Genomic DNA, 16,737 nt, shown 5'->3' with positions numbered 1-16,737 from the left:
ATTCTTGGGCAAGCGATTCCTGCCTTGCCCCAAGCAGTAAGGACAAATAGTCCATCTTGACCTGGATGTTTTCTTGCACCAGGGAATTTTTCTGTATTTTTTTTCTCGCTTCTGAAATGATTTTAGTGGTATGAATACCTGTGCAGATTTCATCAATTAATCAAATAGACAAACTCAAGAAACTGATGAATAACATGTATGTAATTAGATCAGAGCACTCTCAAGGCACATATTCTGTGTTTTTTGTGCACATGCACATGCATAATATTCTAGTATGCAAGTCTAAACTGAACACAAGGAAATACCTGTTTCTAAATGTTTTTTTTACCTTGCCCCAATCTCGCTGGCTGTCTGTGCAAGCAGATGGCATCTTTGCTTTCTTTTTACTCTGCTTGAGCTTTTCCCCTGCTTTCACAACTTCATTAGAATCATTTTTACAAGAAGGACAGTACCTAAAAAGATTGGTATTTTTTTACAAATAATTACTACTGCATGAAAAATAAGCCAGAATAGAGCTGATGAATCGGTATGTATCGGCACTACAGCCCCGTTGCATTTTATTGCCTGATTTCTCCCTCACTGGTAAAGCTCACCTAACCAAACAGTTCACTGTAGTTGTTTAAGGCACAGTGAGCCATGGCGTATGCCAGCAGGCATTCTGCCTATTTGCCCCTGAATAGGTGTGGTGATCATGGCCAAGCTCAAGGGTTAAACACAACTCTTGTATAACTCTGCAATAGAGCACTCAGCAAGCATAGAAACAAGCTCCTCCTTTCTATGCTGAAGCTGGGAAGGGTAGGAGGCATGTCACATCGCCTTTGCACCTAAGCACAGGACAGGTTTACCCATCCAACAATGGGCTGGATTCATCCACCAAATGGACAGGTAGAATCTACTTGCAAGAGAGGGTACATCCCATTCTACCCACCAGCTTCCAGAGCAACCGAAAAGCACTCCCTTGAGCACAAGGTGTTACTGCCCTACTTTCTGCAGTCCTTATCTTTCCCTTTCCCTGTGACTCAGTCCATTCCATTCAGCAAGGTCCCCCCAACACCTGAAGGAACCTTTCTGTGGAACTCTGGAGTAGAATGGAACAGAAGAGTCTGAGCTTATCATTCTCTACAGGTAAAAAGGTGGATTGCAAGTGCTGCTTTAGTAGACACATCTACACCCCTTTGAAAATATTAAAGGATAAAACATAAAAGACATTGGACTGGCTGTTTCAAATGAAATGCTGGTATGTTTACTGGCATGTAGGTTTACTTAAAGGTAGTTGTGACTGTTATCAAATAGCTGAAGTTCTTTAGGTGGTAGGCAATTAGGCCAGCCAGCTGTTTCAAGAAGAATGGTGTGCTTACCTGTGATTAAATATACTTAGGTATAGCTAGTGATTAGACAGCCATTTCTAAACAGGCCAATGTTTCTCATGATGTAGACATAGAGAATCAACTTATACTCAGTTGAATCTGCGTAACTAAGGCTACAATCCTGTGCGCACTTACTTGGGAGTAACACCAATGGAATGCTGCTGGATTAAGTTCTCAGTAAACACACTGAAGATTTCACTATAAACTGAGCAACACATAGGTCCCTGAGATACATACTATTAAGCTTGGACTGCTGAGAGCAGTGCTTTTTACAGATGGTTCTAACACAGTCTTTCTAACACAGAGAGATTATTCACTTCTCAATTTCTTGCATGGCAAAGGCAGAAAATATAATACTTTGTTTACTGTGTCATACATTCATCAACTTGCAAGAATTCCTATGGTTCACAACTGCTAACATGGATTACAATCCTCATCTCATTTATAAGCATACTTTAAAAATGTGTGGGAGGAAATCTAACCTCTTTCCAATCTTTAAACACTAACAGGGTACTTAGGAGTGATTATTTGTATTAAATGACCTTAAGCTGTAGGGGAATACATCTGAGAATAAAATATTAACCATCTCAGAATTGCTTCAAAGAATATAAAAAAAAATTCTGATAGTCCATCTGTTCCTTTGATGCAAAGTCCATTTATCTGAAATAAACTTAGACTATATATCATTCATGTTAAGGATCAATTAGAATGGTTATATTTCTATAAAACTGAAATTCTCAATAATTCTCCCTACAATCTTACAAGGAAAGAATTATATCTTGCATTATTTACCAGTCTTCATCTTCTGGTATCTTGCTTAAAGGTGGATTCAGGCAGTATATGTGGTAGGCCATATTACACTCATCACAGAGAAGCTGCATATGGGCATCCTGTTTTCCCCCACACAAATAACAAGAACAAAATCGACATTCTTTATCTGGGTCAGCTCTGCAATGCTTGCATTCAGGACCACTCTTTCCTAAAAAGACAAAGAAGAAAAACATATATTCTCTATTACAAAGCAACTCAGATTTTAATCCATGTAAAGGTGAGATAATAAAACAAACCTACTATTAAGCCATACTTTACAAAATATTTATTCTGAAATATTATGAATTACAACAAGAGACTGATAGCCTGGAGAAAAATAAACAATCAAATGTTGAATACTTTTCTTGACTTTCCCCATGACAATTTTGTAGCTGTTCTTTGAAAAATTTGGAAAACTAAACAATTCAGAATAATGAAATATTTTTCTTTTAGAATGATGAACACCATGTTTAACACAAAGTGTTCATATATTTCTCCTCAGCTACTAATCTTCCAAATCAATTTCTTTAAAACATGGAACAAATGTAAAATTTCTGCAAATTTTGAAGCCATGGGGGATATCTTATACATAGCTGTCCCAGTATTTATTTCTTATTTTTTTATTAAAATTATCTATCTGATGGGTATTTTACTGACAGGCATGTGAAGTTCCAAGTCAGGTTTAGCTTCCCAACACAGAGTCACCAAAGCATAATACATGAAATAAATGTTTTTTTACAGTTTGGGATTTGTTCAACACTGTCCTGTGTTTCTGGACTTGTTCTAACTTGAAGGCTGTTGAGAGTCAGTGATTGAAGTCTTAAAACTTGCATGTGAGAGAAACACTGTTCATTATCCTACCACCATGTATAACATCATGAACATTGGGCTGGTAGTCTCACCCCTGTTCCTTTAAAATAAAACAATCTGAAGACTGTATCCATGGAACTGACTGCCAGTTTTTAATAAAGTTTGCTCCCAGGACCTCACTGTTAGGTAATGCTGTCTCAGACATAAAATCTTTTAACCCAGGGATCCTCAAACTTCGGCCAGATACGGCCCACCAAAGTCATTTACCTAGCCCGCCTCAGAGCTTTTGGACTTGTTCGGAGAAAACAATCTCTGAACAAGTCCAAAAGCTCTGAGCCAGCACAGGCATACTCTGAAACTCAGTTTTGGAGACTAGCAGAGCCAGCGCATGCACCAAATTGTAACAACTCTCTTCAACTGTGCATGTGCCAGCTCTTGCCCCTATTGCACTCATGCATTGGCTCTGAATACATAGCGGGAATACAGATCGGGAATACAGAAGAGAGGAGGGTGGTGGGAAGAGAAAGAGACAAAGACACTAAAAAAAGATAGAAAGCAAAAAATATATAATCAAATGTTAAATGTAATAAGGTTAATCCGTTTGGTTTTTTTTAACCACAAAAATATGATCCACATCCCCAGACTGCGGGCCAAGCCACAGCTGCCTTGCTAAGCCCGGGAGCAGATGGGCCGAGGCGGAGCGGGAACAGGGCCGTGGCTCCCGCGCCTCTGCCACGGCCTTCTCAGGGCAAGCCACTGCCACAACTGAGTGGCCACCACACTTCTTCCCCCTGCGGCAGGGAGAGGCAGGAGGTGCTCCACTCAGCCAGCTGCAGCCCCGTCCCTGGTTTCCCTTCGCCTTGGCCCGCAGAAAGCAGTCGTTACCTCCCTCCTTGCAACGCTCTCCTGACCGGCCTCTCCAGCCTCCCGCTCCTGCTCCCCCTCCCTGAGCCGGGTGAGCGCCTGTGAGGGGACCTTCTTCTGGCTTGAAAGCGGGGCGGCAGCGAGGAGTGGGGAAGGCCTCAACCAAGGTGAGCACACCCTCATGGCTCCCCCTCATGTCATGCTCTCCCTTTCGACGGGCAGCGTGGCATCATCTTGGGCTTCTGCTGCAGCCCGAGCGAACAGAGCAACATTTTTTAATTAAAAAGAAATATAACACAGGTTTTTAAAAAAGAGAAACTTACTGAATATTCACTAAGCCCTGCAACCCAAGTCCATCTTTACAAACTATATGCAGAGACATAATTTGTAGAGATAGACTTGGGTTGCAGGACCTAGTGGATATTCAGTGAGTTTCTCTTTTTTTAAGCTATTTTATATATATTTTTAATAAATCATAATTTTAGCAGATTCAGAAGTTGCTCTCCTCCACCTCTCCTGCTCATGTTTGCTCATGAAAAATAAATTGTAAAGCAAATTTTGATGTAGGATGCCACACGTCATGTATTTCTATGGGTGTGCACTGATGTGAGTGCAGATTTATTAGTATCATTTGGTTGCTATAGGAGATGGTGGTTAAAACAGGTGGTGTTGAGGCAACAGATCGCTTCATCACAACCTGTCCACTGCTTTCCAAAAGCGATCTCCTGTGGATCACACTACCACATATGTAAATGAGCTCTGTGCGCATGATGAACTCATGATAGTTCTTTGCAGAAATGGTCCTAATTGTATCATTTTTATACTCATTGTGTTGCTGTGGATGCTGGGGTGTCACCATCTCATTAGCCAAAAGCAGGCCCATACTTCCCACTGAAATACTAATAAGTTTATGTTGATTAAAATTGTTCTTCATTTTAAATATTGTATTGCTTTTTCCTATTTTTTGCACTACAAATAAGATATGTGCAGCGTGCATAGGAATTTGTTCATATTTTTTTCAAACTATAGTCCAGCCCCCCAAAAGTTTGAGGGACAGTGAACTGGCCCCCATTTAAAAAGTTTGAGGACCCCTGTTTAAACCACTCCCACCAAAATAAACCCTCTCTACCTCAAAACAAAATAAAACTCATATATTCCTATGACATTGGGTGATTGTGAAAGAACCTTTCAGAATGAACAAAAATAGGATACTTATTAGGAGGAAATTAATTAAAGAGGAATAAAATATCACTCTTCAAATAATTGGCTGGTATTTTTAAAAATTTCTTAAAATATGGTGGTTAGCATTCCTATATTGCTTCCATACAGTCTGAAGTGCCTGATCCTGGTTGAAATCTGGATAGGTGACTTAATGTTGTGAACTGCCCAAATAGTTTCAGTTATGGGCAATATAAAAATGCAGTAAATAACCATGAGGATGAGGATGAGGATAATGGTGGTATGAGATCTTCCCCAGCTAAATATATTCTCAACACCTTTTCCTTCACTCTAGATTTTGTTAAAGCATTATTCCATAAACAGGAATGGGTTTAAGGAAGTTCCTTGAACTTATAAATAGGAACAAATTCTGCACCAATCTTCTCCTGCTTTGAGGTATTCCTGCTTCTTCAGGTTTCTACAATTTCAGATTTTTCTGAAATCACAGAATTTCCTTCTGGTCAGGCATAAAATACAAACCTAAAACACATTATGTCTAACATGGTATTCTTATAAAATTTTCATGTTTGGTACATTAACTTTAAAAGCATAATTTGTTCAAATATTACAAATTTACTGACATTACTTTCAAATGTTTTTAATTTTAATGGTAATTTTCTACACAAATCAACTTCTGTATACATGCTATTTTCTCAAAGTAACAAAGAGTGCAGTCCAATGAGAGTAAGCCTTCAAACTTGGAGCCTAACATCCAACAGTGTTTTGAAGAAGGAGGTACTGAGGTTGAAGGAGCTTCAGGATATGTTAGCCATTCCAGTCTCCCTCCCTCCCCACTACCCTCAAATCACATCAAGAGTACTTTCTCTGCCCATGCCTGCCTGGCTACAGAACCACCAATATTGCTTGGTGATGACAGTGGTAAGAAGTCTACCTGCAGTGTCCCTCAGTGAGAGAAAATGCAGAGGAGTACCCAATGTGCAAGAGGTGGCATCTCCCTGCAGCTGGGTGGGCTACTGCTGTCATGCAACTTCTGGTACTCCCCACTGGGCTGGTATGGAAAGGGACGCGAAAGCCACCTCCTTGACCATGGTCTGGATTTTGTGGATAGCATTCAGCCTCTCGTCCGTCCAGGCACTGAAGAGGTCCTCCCCAACAAAGGGCATATCTTTGATTCTACAGCAAGCCTCCTGAGAGAAGCTTGCTGCCCAGAGTCAGGCATGGTGCTGGATTGCCTCAGTGCTGAGGGCCTGAATTCAGCCCTGTGCTGACTTGATGCTGACTCAGCCAGGGATGCTGCAGAAGGAACAGTAGATCCCACTCCTGGACCTAGTACAGGTCTCCAAGCAATGGGATGATGGCTGCAGCTGGACTGGTGCCTTCCACAAAGGAACACGATGGTGACCAGCACCATGCCCTCCATCTGGATGTCACCATAAACTGGATCCACTGTTGATTCAGTGAGTTGTTGTGTCTCCAGTCTGAGCAATGCCACCACCAACTGGAGAACTTTTCCAGGTCTGCAGAGGGAAAATTGCAGGAGCGCCTCCTAGATATACCAAGGTGAGGAAGGGCTCCTACTGGAATGAGTTTCGCTAGGAACATCTTCCTGACCACAGACCCCACACAGGCTTAGGTCCTATATGTGACACACAGAAACCACGAAGAACTACAGTGCTTCTTATATTCATTCAATTAAAGAATGATTATCCCATTCTTCAGCCAAAAAAGACTCCCAGAACAGTTGAGAGAACAATCAGAGCAAGGCACCACCTGCCTTGCATGATTCTAAAATAAATATACTACCCTTAAACCCCATCAGCTGCACAGTATATTTAATATTACTGAAAAAAAATTATTAATTCCTTAATTTGTCAAAGGTTTTTTTTTAACAAATTTCATTTACAAGAATGTAAAACTCTCTATATAATGTGAAAAGCTGCATACAAATGCAGAGTACCTACTTTTGAACTCTCCATCTGCAAATGTCAATGGATATGCTCCTGGCTTTTCAATCTTGTATATTTCTTCTATAAATAGGAGTCTGCAATCATTTATAACATCTTCTGGACCTCTGAAAATTAAAGCATAACATGTACAAGCTCAGTTTCTCTCAATCCAATTGCAATGTTGACCAACGGAACCTAAGTTTTTAATCTGGTAAATGCATTATATGCAACAACAAGTATGTATTCAGAACTAAACAATGAGCACATCATAGACTGCAATTCTGAAACTAGGTACAGTAGGACCCCCATATCCATGTGGAATAGGTTCAAAGCCACCAAGCAGGTGCCTGAAACTGTGGATAGTAGTGAACACTATATACAGTTGAATCTCGACTTTCACAGGCCTAACTTTTGCAGATTTGATTGTTCATGAGTTTGTCACGGATAATTAGATAAGATTTTTAAAAAAGTTAAAATCCTATTTAAATCCTAGTTTTGCAGCCTACTGTGATGTAGGAAAGAGGGAGGGGCAGTGAAAGGAGACCTGTGTGGGTATCACTGTCTCTCTTCACAGACAGTTGCGTGGGGAACACTTCTCTATCCAGTCAGCTCCAAGCCAGCCAGGAATGGTGTGCCACCCCCCAGGAAGGGCAGGGGAGGTGCCAGACTCAGGACTGGGCACGCCACTGTGCGCAAGGCTCACAATGCAATGCATGACAAGCTCCACTGGAGCAGGCCTCACTCCAGCACGTTGGCTGTTTTCAGACCATGGTTAAGTGAAACCACAGTAAATGAAAAGGATATGGAGATTTTACTGTATTATTATTTAATACTAAGTCAGAAATGTAACTATTACGCAAACTGTTATTCCAGAATAAAATAAATCATAAATTCATCAGTAAACACCACTTATATGTGCAATCACATTTAAAAAAAAATCTTATTTAAAAAGTCTATACTTCTTTTCTAACCACTTTGCTCAAGGAAACTTTCCCAAAGCCGGTACTATCAAGATGCCTTGGCCTTCAACTCCCAACAGCATGATTAATGGCTAGGAATGCTAGGAGTTGCAGTTCAAAACATCTGAAGGCACCAAGTTGGGATGACTGGCACAAGGTTATCAGCCACAAAATTAACGATATAAAATTAATTAAAACAACAAAGAAAAGCATTAGGACAAAAATGTAAGGAGTCTGTTTCAACAGATCCAAAAGAGGTCAAACATCCTAAGTACAAACTAAAATCCCAATGATACTGTATAAATTTTAACATATAACCAAACAGAACATTGTACATAAAAATAAACAAAACTAAAGTAAAGCACTTTATCATCCCCTGTAAAAGCAAGTTCAGGTGAGCCAAATCGGAGCCATTGAAAATCAAGAGGGGAATCTTCTTCAGCCCATTAGTCAAATTCTACTTTGCAAGAGGTCTCGAAGGCCAAAGGTAAAGTGAGCAGGGTGAAGCTGTGATTTTTACGAATTAAGCTTATTCGAAGGTAAGCAAGACAAGCTTCTGCACAACTACCCAGAAGCAAACAAGACTGAATTACTCAGCAGCATGTTTGAATCCTGACTTCAAGTCTAGGCTGATAAGATGTGAGCTAGCAAAGGCTGATCAAGAAAGGGATCAAGGGAACAATGCAATTAAAATATGAACCTGCTATCCAGCTGCTGTGAAAAAGGTAAACTCCATGCTAGGTATAATTAGGAAAGGAAAGGAAAGGTTTTTATAAAATTCTATTTGGTGCAACAACACTTAGAATATCATGGACAGTTCTGATTGCTACAACTGAAAAAGGACATGGAAAGAATGCAGAAAAGCCAACTAAAATGACAAAGGGACTGGAGCAACTCCTTTATGAGGAGTGGTTACAACACCTGGGTTTATATAGCTTTGAGGGGGGAAAAGGTAAGTGAAAGACATAACAGAGGTGTTTAAAATTGTGCATGGTGAGCAGAAAGTGGAAAGGGAGATATTTTTCTCCTCCCCCCATGATACCAGGGTCATTCCATGAGGCTGACTAGAGGGAGATTCTGGACAGATAAAAGGAAGAACATCTTCACACACTACACAGTTAATCTATGGAATTCACTGCCACAGAAAGCAGTGACGGCAACCAATTTTCAGTTTTAAAAAGAGAATGGACAAATTCAAATTCATAGTATCAATGGCTACAAGCCTTGTTGGCTATGTGCTACTCTTATTGGATGCAGTATACATATGTACACTGCTTGCTGAAGACATGGCCAGGTGGAACTCTTGTATCCATCCTGCTTAAGGAATCCAGCATACAGCTGGTTTGCTACCCTCTGAATGGAGTGCTAGATTGGATGGACCATTGGTCTGATCCAGCACAGCTTTTTTTCATGTGCTTATACTCAGTTCAAAGTTTTGCACACCAACCACTAAAATCTACCCTGTAAATGTTTAATGGCCATTTTATGTTGCCTTGAGCAGTGGAGCAAGCATGCACTGTCTGCAAGAATGTAACATGTTCTGGGGGTTCCATACAAAGGAACATATGCATAAGGATCTAATTTATGCAGCTGTTTCTCCTCAAAACTTGGCTATCTTGTGCTATTCAGGTCCCGGTTTTTTGCATGAAGTCCCCTCATCTGAAGCTATTCAATGGACATATTGTATTTCTCCACCATGCGGGCTGTAGTATCAACCTAGCAAGTGACTGAACCAAGCTTCAATTTTTTGACAGCAGCAAATCAGACAACCAACTATTTAAGGAGTATTCTCTATTGTAAGAAATCTAATGACACGATTGAGACTAAATATTTTTGATGAGTTAAAAGGTTAATCTGAATCTTTTCATATCTTCTCCTTCTTACTTAGAGCACCCTGAAAAACTTCCCCCAATAGTATGGGATATTGTGAGTGGTAATTCACAGAAATGGTATCATAACCACTCTGTATGAACATTGTTATCAGTATAGACAAGCAAACCCATTGTGTTTTCTTCAAAAAGCCTTTATTTTTCCTTACAGCTACAATAAACAGAAAGATGACCACACTGGGTATGCAAAAGTTACTAAAATTATGTATCATGGTTTACAAATGCCTAAAGCCTAGTTGACTTCACGGACACCTTCAGAGACAGAAAAAATTCCACTAAAGAATGCTGAAATAAGTTGTGAAGACCAACCTCTTCTCTATAATATTCAAAGAGATGCTTGTCAAATCAGTTGATAGGAGTTAAGGAGACAGTTTAAGATAATGTCATTGCTTTTCTGGGGTATTAGTTTTGGTAGATGTGCTCATCAATCTCACTCCTCCTTCTGGTTTTTTGCCAGGTTTCTTGATCTGCAGCTCACCCATATTCATCTAAGTTTCCTCTGACACCACAGTGAGAATGGGAAAACTGCCAAAATATTCATACCACAGGATTATGAGCACTGCTAAAATGAGCAGAGTAGGGAGTGGAAAGGAAGGAAAAGCAAGGAAGTGATCACTTGCTTCAGCTTTCTGGAATTTAGTCTTCTTGCTCAGACAATGAACCTTTCAAGCTTTAAGGAGGAAAGGAAGAGGGACACATGCTACTGTCTAATAGACTACCTATTCTAAACAACGCCTAATGTTCACCCAAGTTTTCTGTGATTGGCTAATTTCTCTTTTTCGGGCTGGAACCATGTGAAGCTCAATCTGGAATCCTAAGCCTTTTTCACACAAAATAAGAAGAAAATGGCTTCCATGAGAGGTGGGGTTAAAAGAGTGAAAAATACAAAACGTAACCTGTAGCTAATCAACACTGAAGAATGGAACAGAACTATACAACAATCCTATTTTTTACATATCAGCAACAGATGCCCTTCTCCGGGAACCCTCTGTGAATGATATTAGGAGGGTGAGTACCTGGAGGAGGGCTTTCTCTGCAGTGGCGCCCCACCTATGGAATGTGCTCCCCAGAGAGGTCCGCCTGGCGCCGTCATTATTTGTTTTTTGGCGCCAGGCTAAGACCTTTTTATTTAAAACTTATTTTAATTGTTAATTTATTATGTAGGTTTTTTAACAAAAAAACATTTTTTTAAGCCGAGAAGCACCGGGTTTTAATATTTTTATTGTATAATTTTTATATGCGTTCGTTTGTTTTTGTTGTGAGCCGCCCCGAGGCTTTGTTGCGATGGGGGCAGCATAGAAATGTTTTAAATAAATAAATAAAATAAATATATTTTCCCCTCATTTCGTAACATTTTCATTTTTAAAAACAAATGTAAGAGTAAACCTAATTTCTCCACAAAGAGAAAGAGAAGAAGCTTAAATTACTGCATCATAAGGGTAGTGCCACTAAATAAAACCAATCAAGACAACAATAGCCTGCAGTCCTATACTTGCCTGGACATATGCCCCACTGAACTCAATAAATCTTACTTCTGAGCAGACTTGTATAGAACTGTGCACTAAGTATTCTAAACAGAAGTTAGAAAGACTATTTTGACTCTCAGATAGCCAAAAGAATTACAGCTTTAAACTTCTGGCAGGAGATCCGTATTTAGACTAAATCTTCCTACAAGCAGCTAATTAATTTGGCAGTTACCATAGCTACTGTCAAAGATCCTCCTCAAGGTCAACATGGAAACCACAATGCTGAAGAATTAAGGACAAAAGTTTGAAAGACAGGAAATGCAGGATTAGTCCCCTATATAATGTTGACACAATTATGACAGTTAAGTATAAATAGTGTAGCTTAATAGTAAAAGGCAACACAATTTTAAGTGGGGGGGTATATTACCACCCCAAAATAATATGGGCAGGTGTTGGTAATTCAGCAAAATGACTGGAGGAGGACCATCTAATATTTTATACTTATTTTATCTGTATTTGCTAAATAATTACTACATTTCTCTATGTTTAATTAACCAAACATAACATGAAAAGATGATTCTCAGTTGTGAAGTTTCCTTAAACTTTCCTTACACACTAATACTTTACACAACTGTTCTTACTGACAACTTTAAGACAAAGCAATTACTATTTCTGACAGGTCATTATTTCAAACAAATTCACTAAATTTTAAAAATTCACAAAATTTAACAGTACAAAATCTGAATTCATTTATTTATTGGATTTATATGCCACTATAATAGCCCGCATCTGGACTCTCTTTGTGGCTCACAAAATAAATGATGGAGTATTTTTTCCTCTGGATGAGGTAGATGGATGGAATTAGAACCACAGTTCAGTATGTAAGTGCCACAAATTTCTTCACTCTTGGTGAATATATTAACATTTTGGGTCCACTGCATGTTATGGTTATTTGGTTTGTTCCAAACTTAGTTACCATGGTTACATGAAAACTATCTGGTTTAATTATGACATGCTGAGAAAAAGGAAGCAAGACTAAAAGGAGCATGTGTATCCCCATTAATTAAGCAGAGATATGATGATGCAAACTGGCTTTGTGAACTGTGGTATCTTTTAGCAAGGCAGTTACAAGTCCTCTTCCCTGTCCTGATGCTCTGATGCCCTGTTCTTGCACTCCTCCTTGGAGTTGCTCCTCTTCACCATTGTAACTTGTTTATCTACTTCTCGCTTGGGCCCAAACTTTGATGAAAGTGAAAAGGAGGAGCAATAGATACAATTGCCTACTTGCTCACTGTTCTGCCTATAAAGCAGAAATAAAAATGGTAGCAATGATGAGAGATGATAAACAAGATTGGCTAGTGACTGTGGAAATCTGAAGGCAAACCACATCGGGAAGAAGGCCCATTAAAGGTGTCTTACACAAGGGACCTCCGGAATCTGGAGAAGACCCTGTCTGACAGTTTCTATCTTGGCACGGAACTTCACACTTGCAATCTGATCTGCCAATCAATAAAATAAAATACAAATGACATCTCACTTTTGAAATTAATATTATAATGCCAGAAGTCCAAAGAATTTAGAAATGGAAAAAAAAGGTTTTGCAATCTGCTGAGATATTACAGCTGAAAATTGAATTCCTGGTTGCTTCTCTTTGTTGATGGATTGCAAAATCAATCATTAAAATCTTACCCAAGCATAATTTTGACATAAACTTCTTTGTTAGTCCTTGAAATTTCCCTCAAATTGGTAATCTCTGCATCAAACCAGAATCCTCTCTCCTCTGGACTCTCTACATTGTAGTTAACCATCACCACATCACCAACACGTAATTCATTCCATTTCAAAATAGTTCTTGCTCGTGGTCGTAGATTACGGACAGTCATTTCTACGATGCCACTCTCTGGGTATCTTGAAGAAACAAGCAAAACAAGTATTATGAGAACATGCAGCTTACTACAAAATGTAGTAGCAAATACTTTTACAACTTTCTTAAGCATATATGACTAATCTTTAAAATCACTATTTCTGATTGAGTATATCAAGCTTTTGTGAAATCCTGAGCTAATAATTTTGAAAATTACTAAAACTATCATGTAAGCTAGTTTATTCAGAAATTAGCAGTGCTAATTTCAACAGGATTTCCTCCCTAGTAAATATATTTAGGTTTGCAACCTGCGTAGCCAACAGCATTTCTCAGAAATCAATATGTTTCAAGGGCAAGTTGCAACATGGCATGGAGAGGACTATTGTCACGCAATCTCTTTGTGCCTGAATCCATTAAAAAGGTCTCTGAACAATGGTCATGCACAGATTAATCACTGAATATGCCTACAGTGTTTACTTATAATAGTGATTCAAGCCATTTGTCTCATCTGTGAGTTTTGGAATTTCTTGGTATGTCCCCAAACACCAGAAAGATAATTCTGATTAACTACCTTATTTCAAAATATAATCTCTCCAGTCCCAAATGTATTTACCTGTAACAAGCCCTAACAATTTCAATCAAACCTCAGTCTAAAGCTCTTACAATAATGGCCTCATAACCTCAATTCCCCATCTAAACCTAAATCTTAATGATACTGCAATTCAAAGGAGTAATACCAGTGGAAGCCCTCAAAACAATAAATTATAATTAAGATTATTAAGAACAGCAACAACATTTATGCAGTAGCTAGATCCAGAAACACACCAAGCTGAATCCAGATTCTATTCTGCACAAGCAAGAGGCAGAAGCAGAAAGTAATTTTTTTCTGATTGTACAATGTCATTCCACTAATACTGGAATACTGATCCAGATACTACATTCTGCAAGTGCCACATTTGCACCACTGCTACAATTCTTCTGCAGTCCTCCTGGACCCAACTGTTTAAAGTACACCCCAATCCTTGCATATGTCCAATAAGATCTGTTAGGTTTGAAACACTGAAGATATCACAGCTACCATTAAAATCTTCCCATACTTTGAAAAGCAGCTTGAAGGTAGAATGGAAGACTGCTGTTCCAAGTGACACAAGTCCCAAGTTCCCTTAGGTACTCAAATCTGGTTGTGTCGTTCTTCAAATTGTGCCCATAATTTTAATTTCAATTCACCTCTGGTTATGAAGAGTCATTTTGAAAATCCAGCTCCACATCAATAAAGACAAACAAATGAAAGGTGTGCTGATTAGTTACTGTGCAAATAGTTACATGGGCAAGGTACCGAAGTGGGACCAAGGGACCAAGGTGCAAAAAACAGAAATTTGTGAGTTAATCACACCAGAAATTTCAACAATACATGCCTGATATATTTGCAGCCTTTAAATATTTAACCTCGATTGATATGAAATCCAAACCCTGACCCTTTAAGTTAACTGTGCATTAAGCCTTCCTCATTTAACCTAAATACTAATGGAAGGTTAACTGTCAGTTGTTTAACTCACAATTAACATATAGCTCTCAGGGTTTGGCCATCATGTAGCAAACCCTGATCAAGGCTAAATATTAAAATAACTATAAAATAGCTATGACAAGTGCATGGAAATCATGGATTAATCAGCCCAAGTTTCACCAACTTTACATGAAAACTAGGTCACAGAATCTCTCTCCTTCCCACTGCATGCTGCAACTCCTATGGTTATTCCTTAGCAACCAATGGGTTGTCATGCAACTTTGGTCAAAATCTAAGACCAAAGAACTAGATCCAAAGTATGAAATTTCACCACTGAAGTTGACAGCTCTTATGAATTTAGCAGAGGCAAATTTCTTATGAGTGTCAGAAGGGAGTCCTGCATCTCAGTTATGGTTTTATATGGCACTGTTAATCATGGTCATCACAAAGATCAAGCGATATCAAAGTGAAAGAGGCTACTACAGCAGGGGAAAAGTATTTCACTTTTTTCTGCACCACAAGCAGAGAAAGGTACAGGACTTTATTTCCACAGCCATAAACTAAGGGACAATTGTTATTTATAAAGTAATTTACAGGACTAAGTCCATTTGGAAAACCACAGTATATTTGTAGAATATAGCAGCACCAACAGTAAACAATATTAATTTATAGAGGAAGAAACATCTGATACACAAAATGACAAAGATCTAGTTTGGAGTATACTATGCCACCACATGGACAGGCAGGAGGGTTCAAGAACATTACTATCTCATTTCTGAAGCAAGAGAACCTCTCTAAGGGGACGTAAAGTATTCACAGCTAAATTTCAATAAAGCCTAGATCATTCAGTCAGTTCCGTTTTTGCCTGGGATATCAAATGCTATGTTCAGGCCTATGGCCATTGGATTTTGCAAAATAATATGCTATTCATCCTTTCCACACAGTTTGGTAGCCCTGGGGACAAGATAAAGGCACTAAAAGGGTGAGGAGAAAAATATACTATCTCATTCACCACCACAAATTGGGGTAAAAGTTTTCACTAGAATCAAAGTATAGACCATTTGTATGGGGGGGGGGGGGCTGCCACAAGCAGTTCCTCTGAAACAAAAAGATGTTAAAATGACTACTAGTTAATGAGGTTAAGAACTTTATGGGAGAGAAAAAAACATATCTGAAGGCTCAAAAGTGGGAGAGCTGAGAAACATCTAGATAAAACGGCGCTAAGCACTATATGGCAAGTTGAAAGACTTCAACTTCACAGATGACATTTTAAATACAGGAGTGTCAGAAGAGAACACATATCCCATTGTGTTAAAGCTGTGCAAGTGGCTGTTTTACACATCAGCAGCCCTGGTTCAATGTCATTCTCAGCAAGCTACAAAGGAGATGCTTGTGCGGTGCTGATAGGCAAACTGCAGGCAACATGTTTGCTTACTCCCACTCATACAACAGCAGCCATGTCAGAAGAGCTGGCCTACTGTATAATGGATGGGCAATTTTCACACATAATAACAGCGGATTCTTTGTCCAGCTAGTACAAGTTCAACCTGTTCTGGGTGGGAATGCACTCCCCTTAAGGTTCATAGCCTGGAAATCCTCCAGTAGCCATATTTATCACTGGAGGCTCAGTGCCACAAAGTGCCTTCTACCAGCTTCAGCTGGTGGTCCAGTTACAACCCTATCTGGACAAGAGCCTGGTTTCAGAAAAACTGCACTCCAGCAATTTCTAAATTAGTTAACTACAATGAACTCTACATGGAGTGCCCTTGAATCTGTTCAAAACACGCAGCTTCTCCAACATGAGACAACCAAACTAATAACCTTGACCACCAGGTCTGAACACATATTACCAATCCTGATTCACTTGCACTGGCTGCCAATACAGTGCTGTTTTTACATAGCTTGAATCCATGATATCTGTTGGGAGTATTTCTTCCAATCTGTCTTTTCAGATACTACACTCAACCTCTTGGGCCTTCCTCCAGCTGCCGTTCTGAGAGAGGATCAGTTGGATACATCAAGGACAAGGCCCTTCTCAGTGGTTGCCCCAATTGTTGATTGATCTCCCAACTGATATGT

The 16,737-nt window shown here is 39.3% G+C and overlaps 1 protein-coding gene across 3 annotated transcripts in view; it reads right to left on the bottom strand.

The window, feature by feature from the left end:
* Positions 1 to 16,737, bottom strand: part of UHRF2 (ubiquitin like with PHD and ring finger domains 2) — a 73,880-nt gene that overhangs the window by 27,515 nt on the left and 29,628 nt on the right. For 2 of the 3 annotated variants that reach the window (XM_044446874.1, XM_044446876.1), the window contains 4 exons: positions 12,980 to 13,198; positions 6,992 to 7,101; positions 2,160 to 2,346; positions 329 to 452 (listed from right to left, as the gene is read on the bottom strand). In XM_044446874.1, coding sequence (XP_044302809.1) covers positions 329 to 452; positions 2,160 to 2,346; positions 6,992 to 7,101; positions 12,980 to 13,198 — 640 coding nt within the window. The remainder of the gene's footprint in view (positions 1 to 328; positions 453 to 2,159; positions 2,347 to 6,991; positions 7,102 to 12,979; positions 13,199 to 16,737) is intronic. The other variant, XM_044446875.1, reaches the window with a different exon arrangement.

This window comes from Varanus komodoensis, unplaced genomic scaffold (genome assembly GCF_004798865.1).
Source record: "Varanus komodoensis strain SLA01 unplaced genomic scaffold, ASM479886v1 scaffold5, whole genome shotgun sequence".
In the NCBI taxonomy this organism is placed as follows: domain Eukaryota; kingdom Metazoa; phylum Chordata; class Lepidosauria; order Squamata; family Varanidae; genus Varanus; species Varanus komodoensis.
The sequence above is the reverse complement of the archived record's forward strand: the minus strand, read 5'-3'. Positions and strand labels throughout refer to the sequence as shown.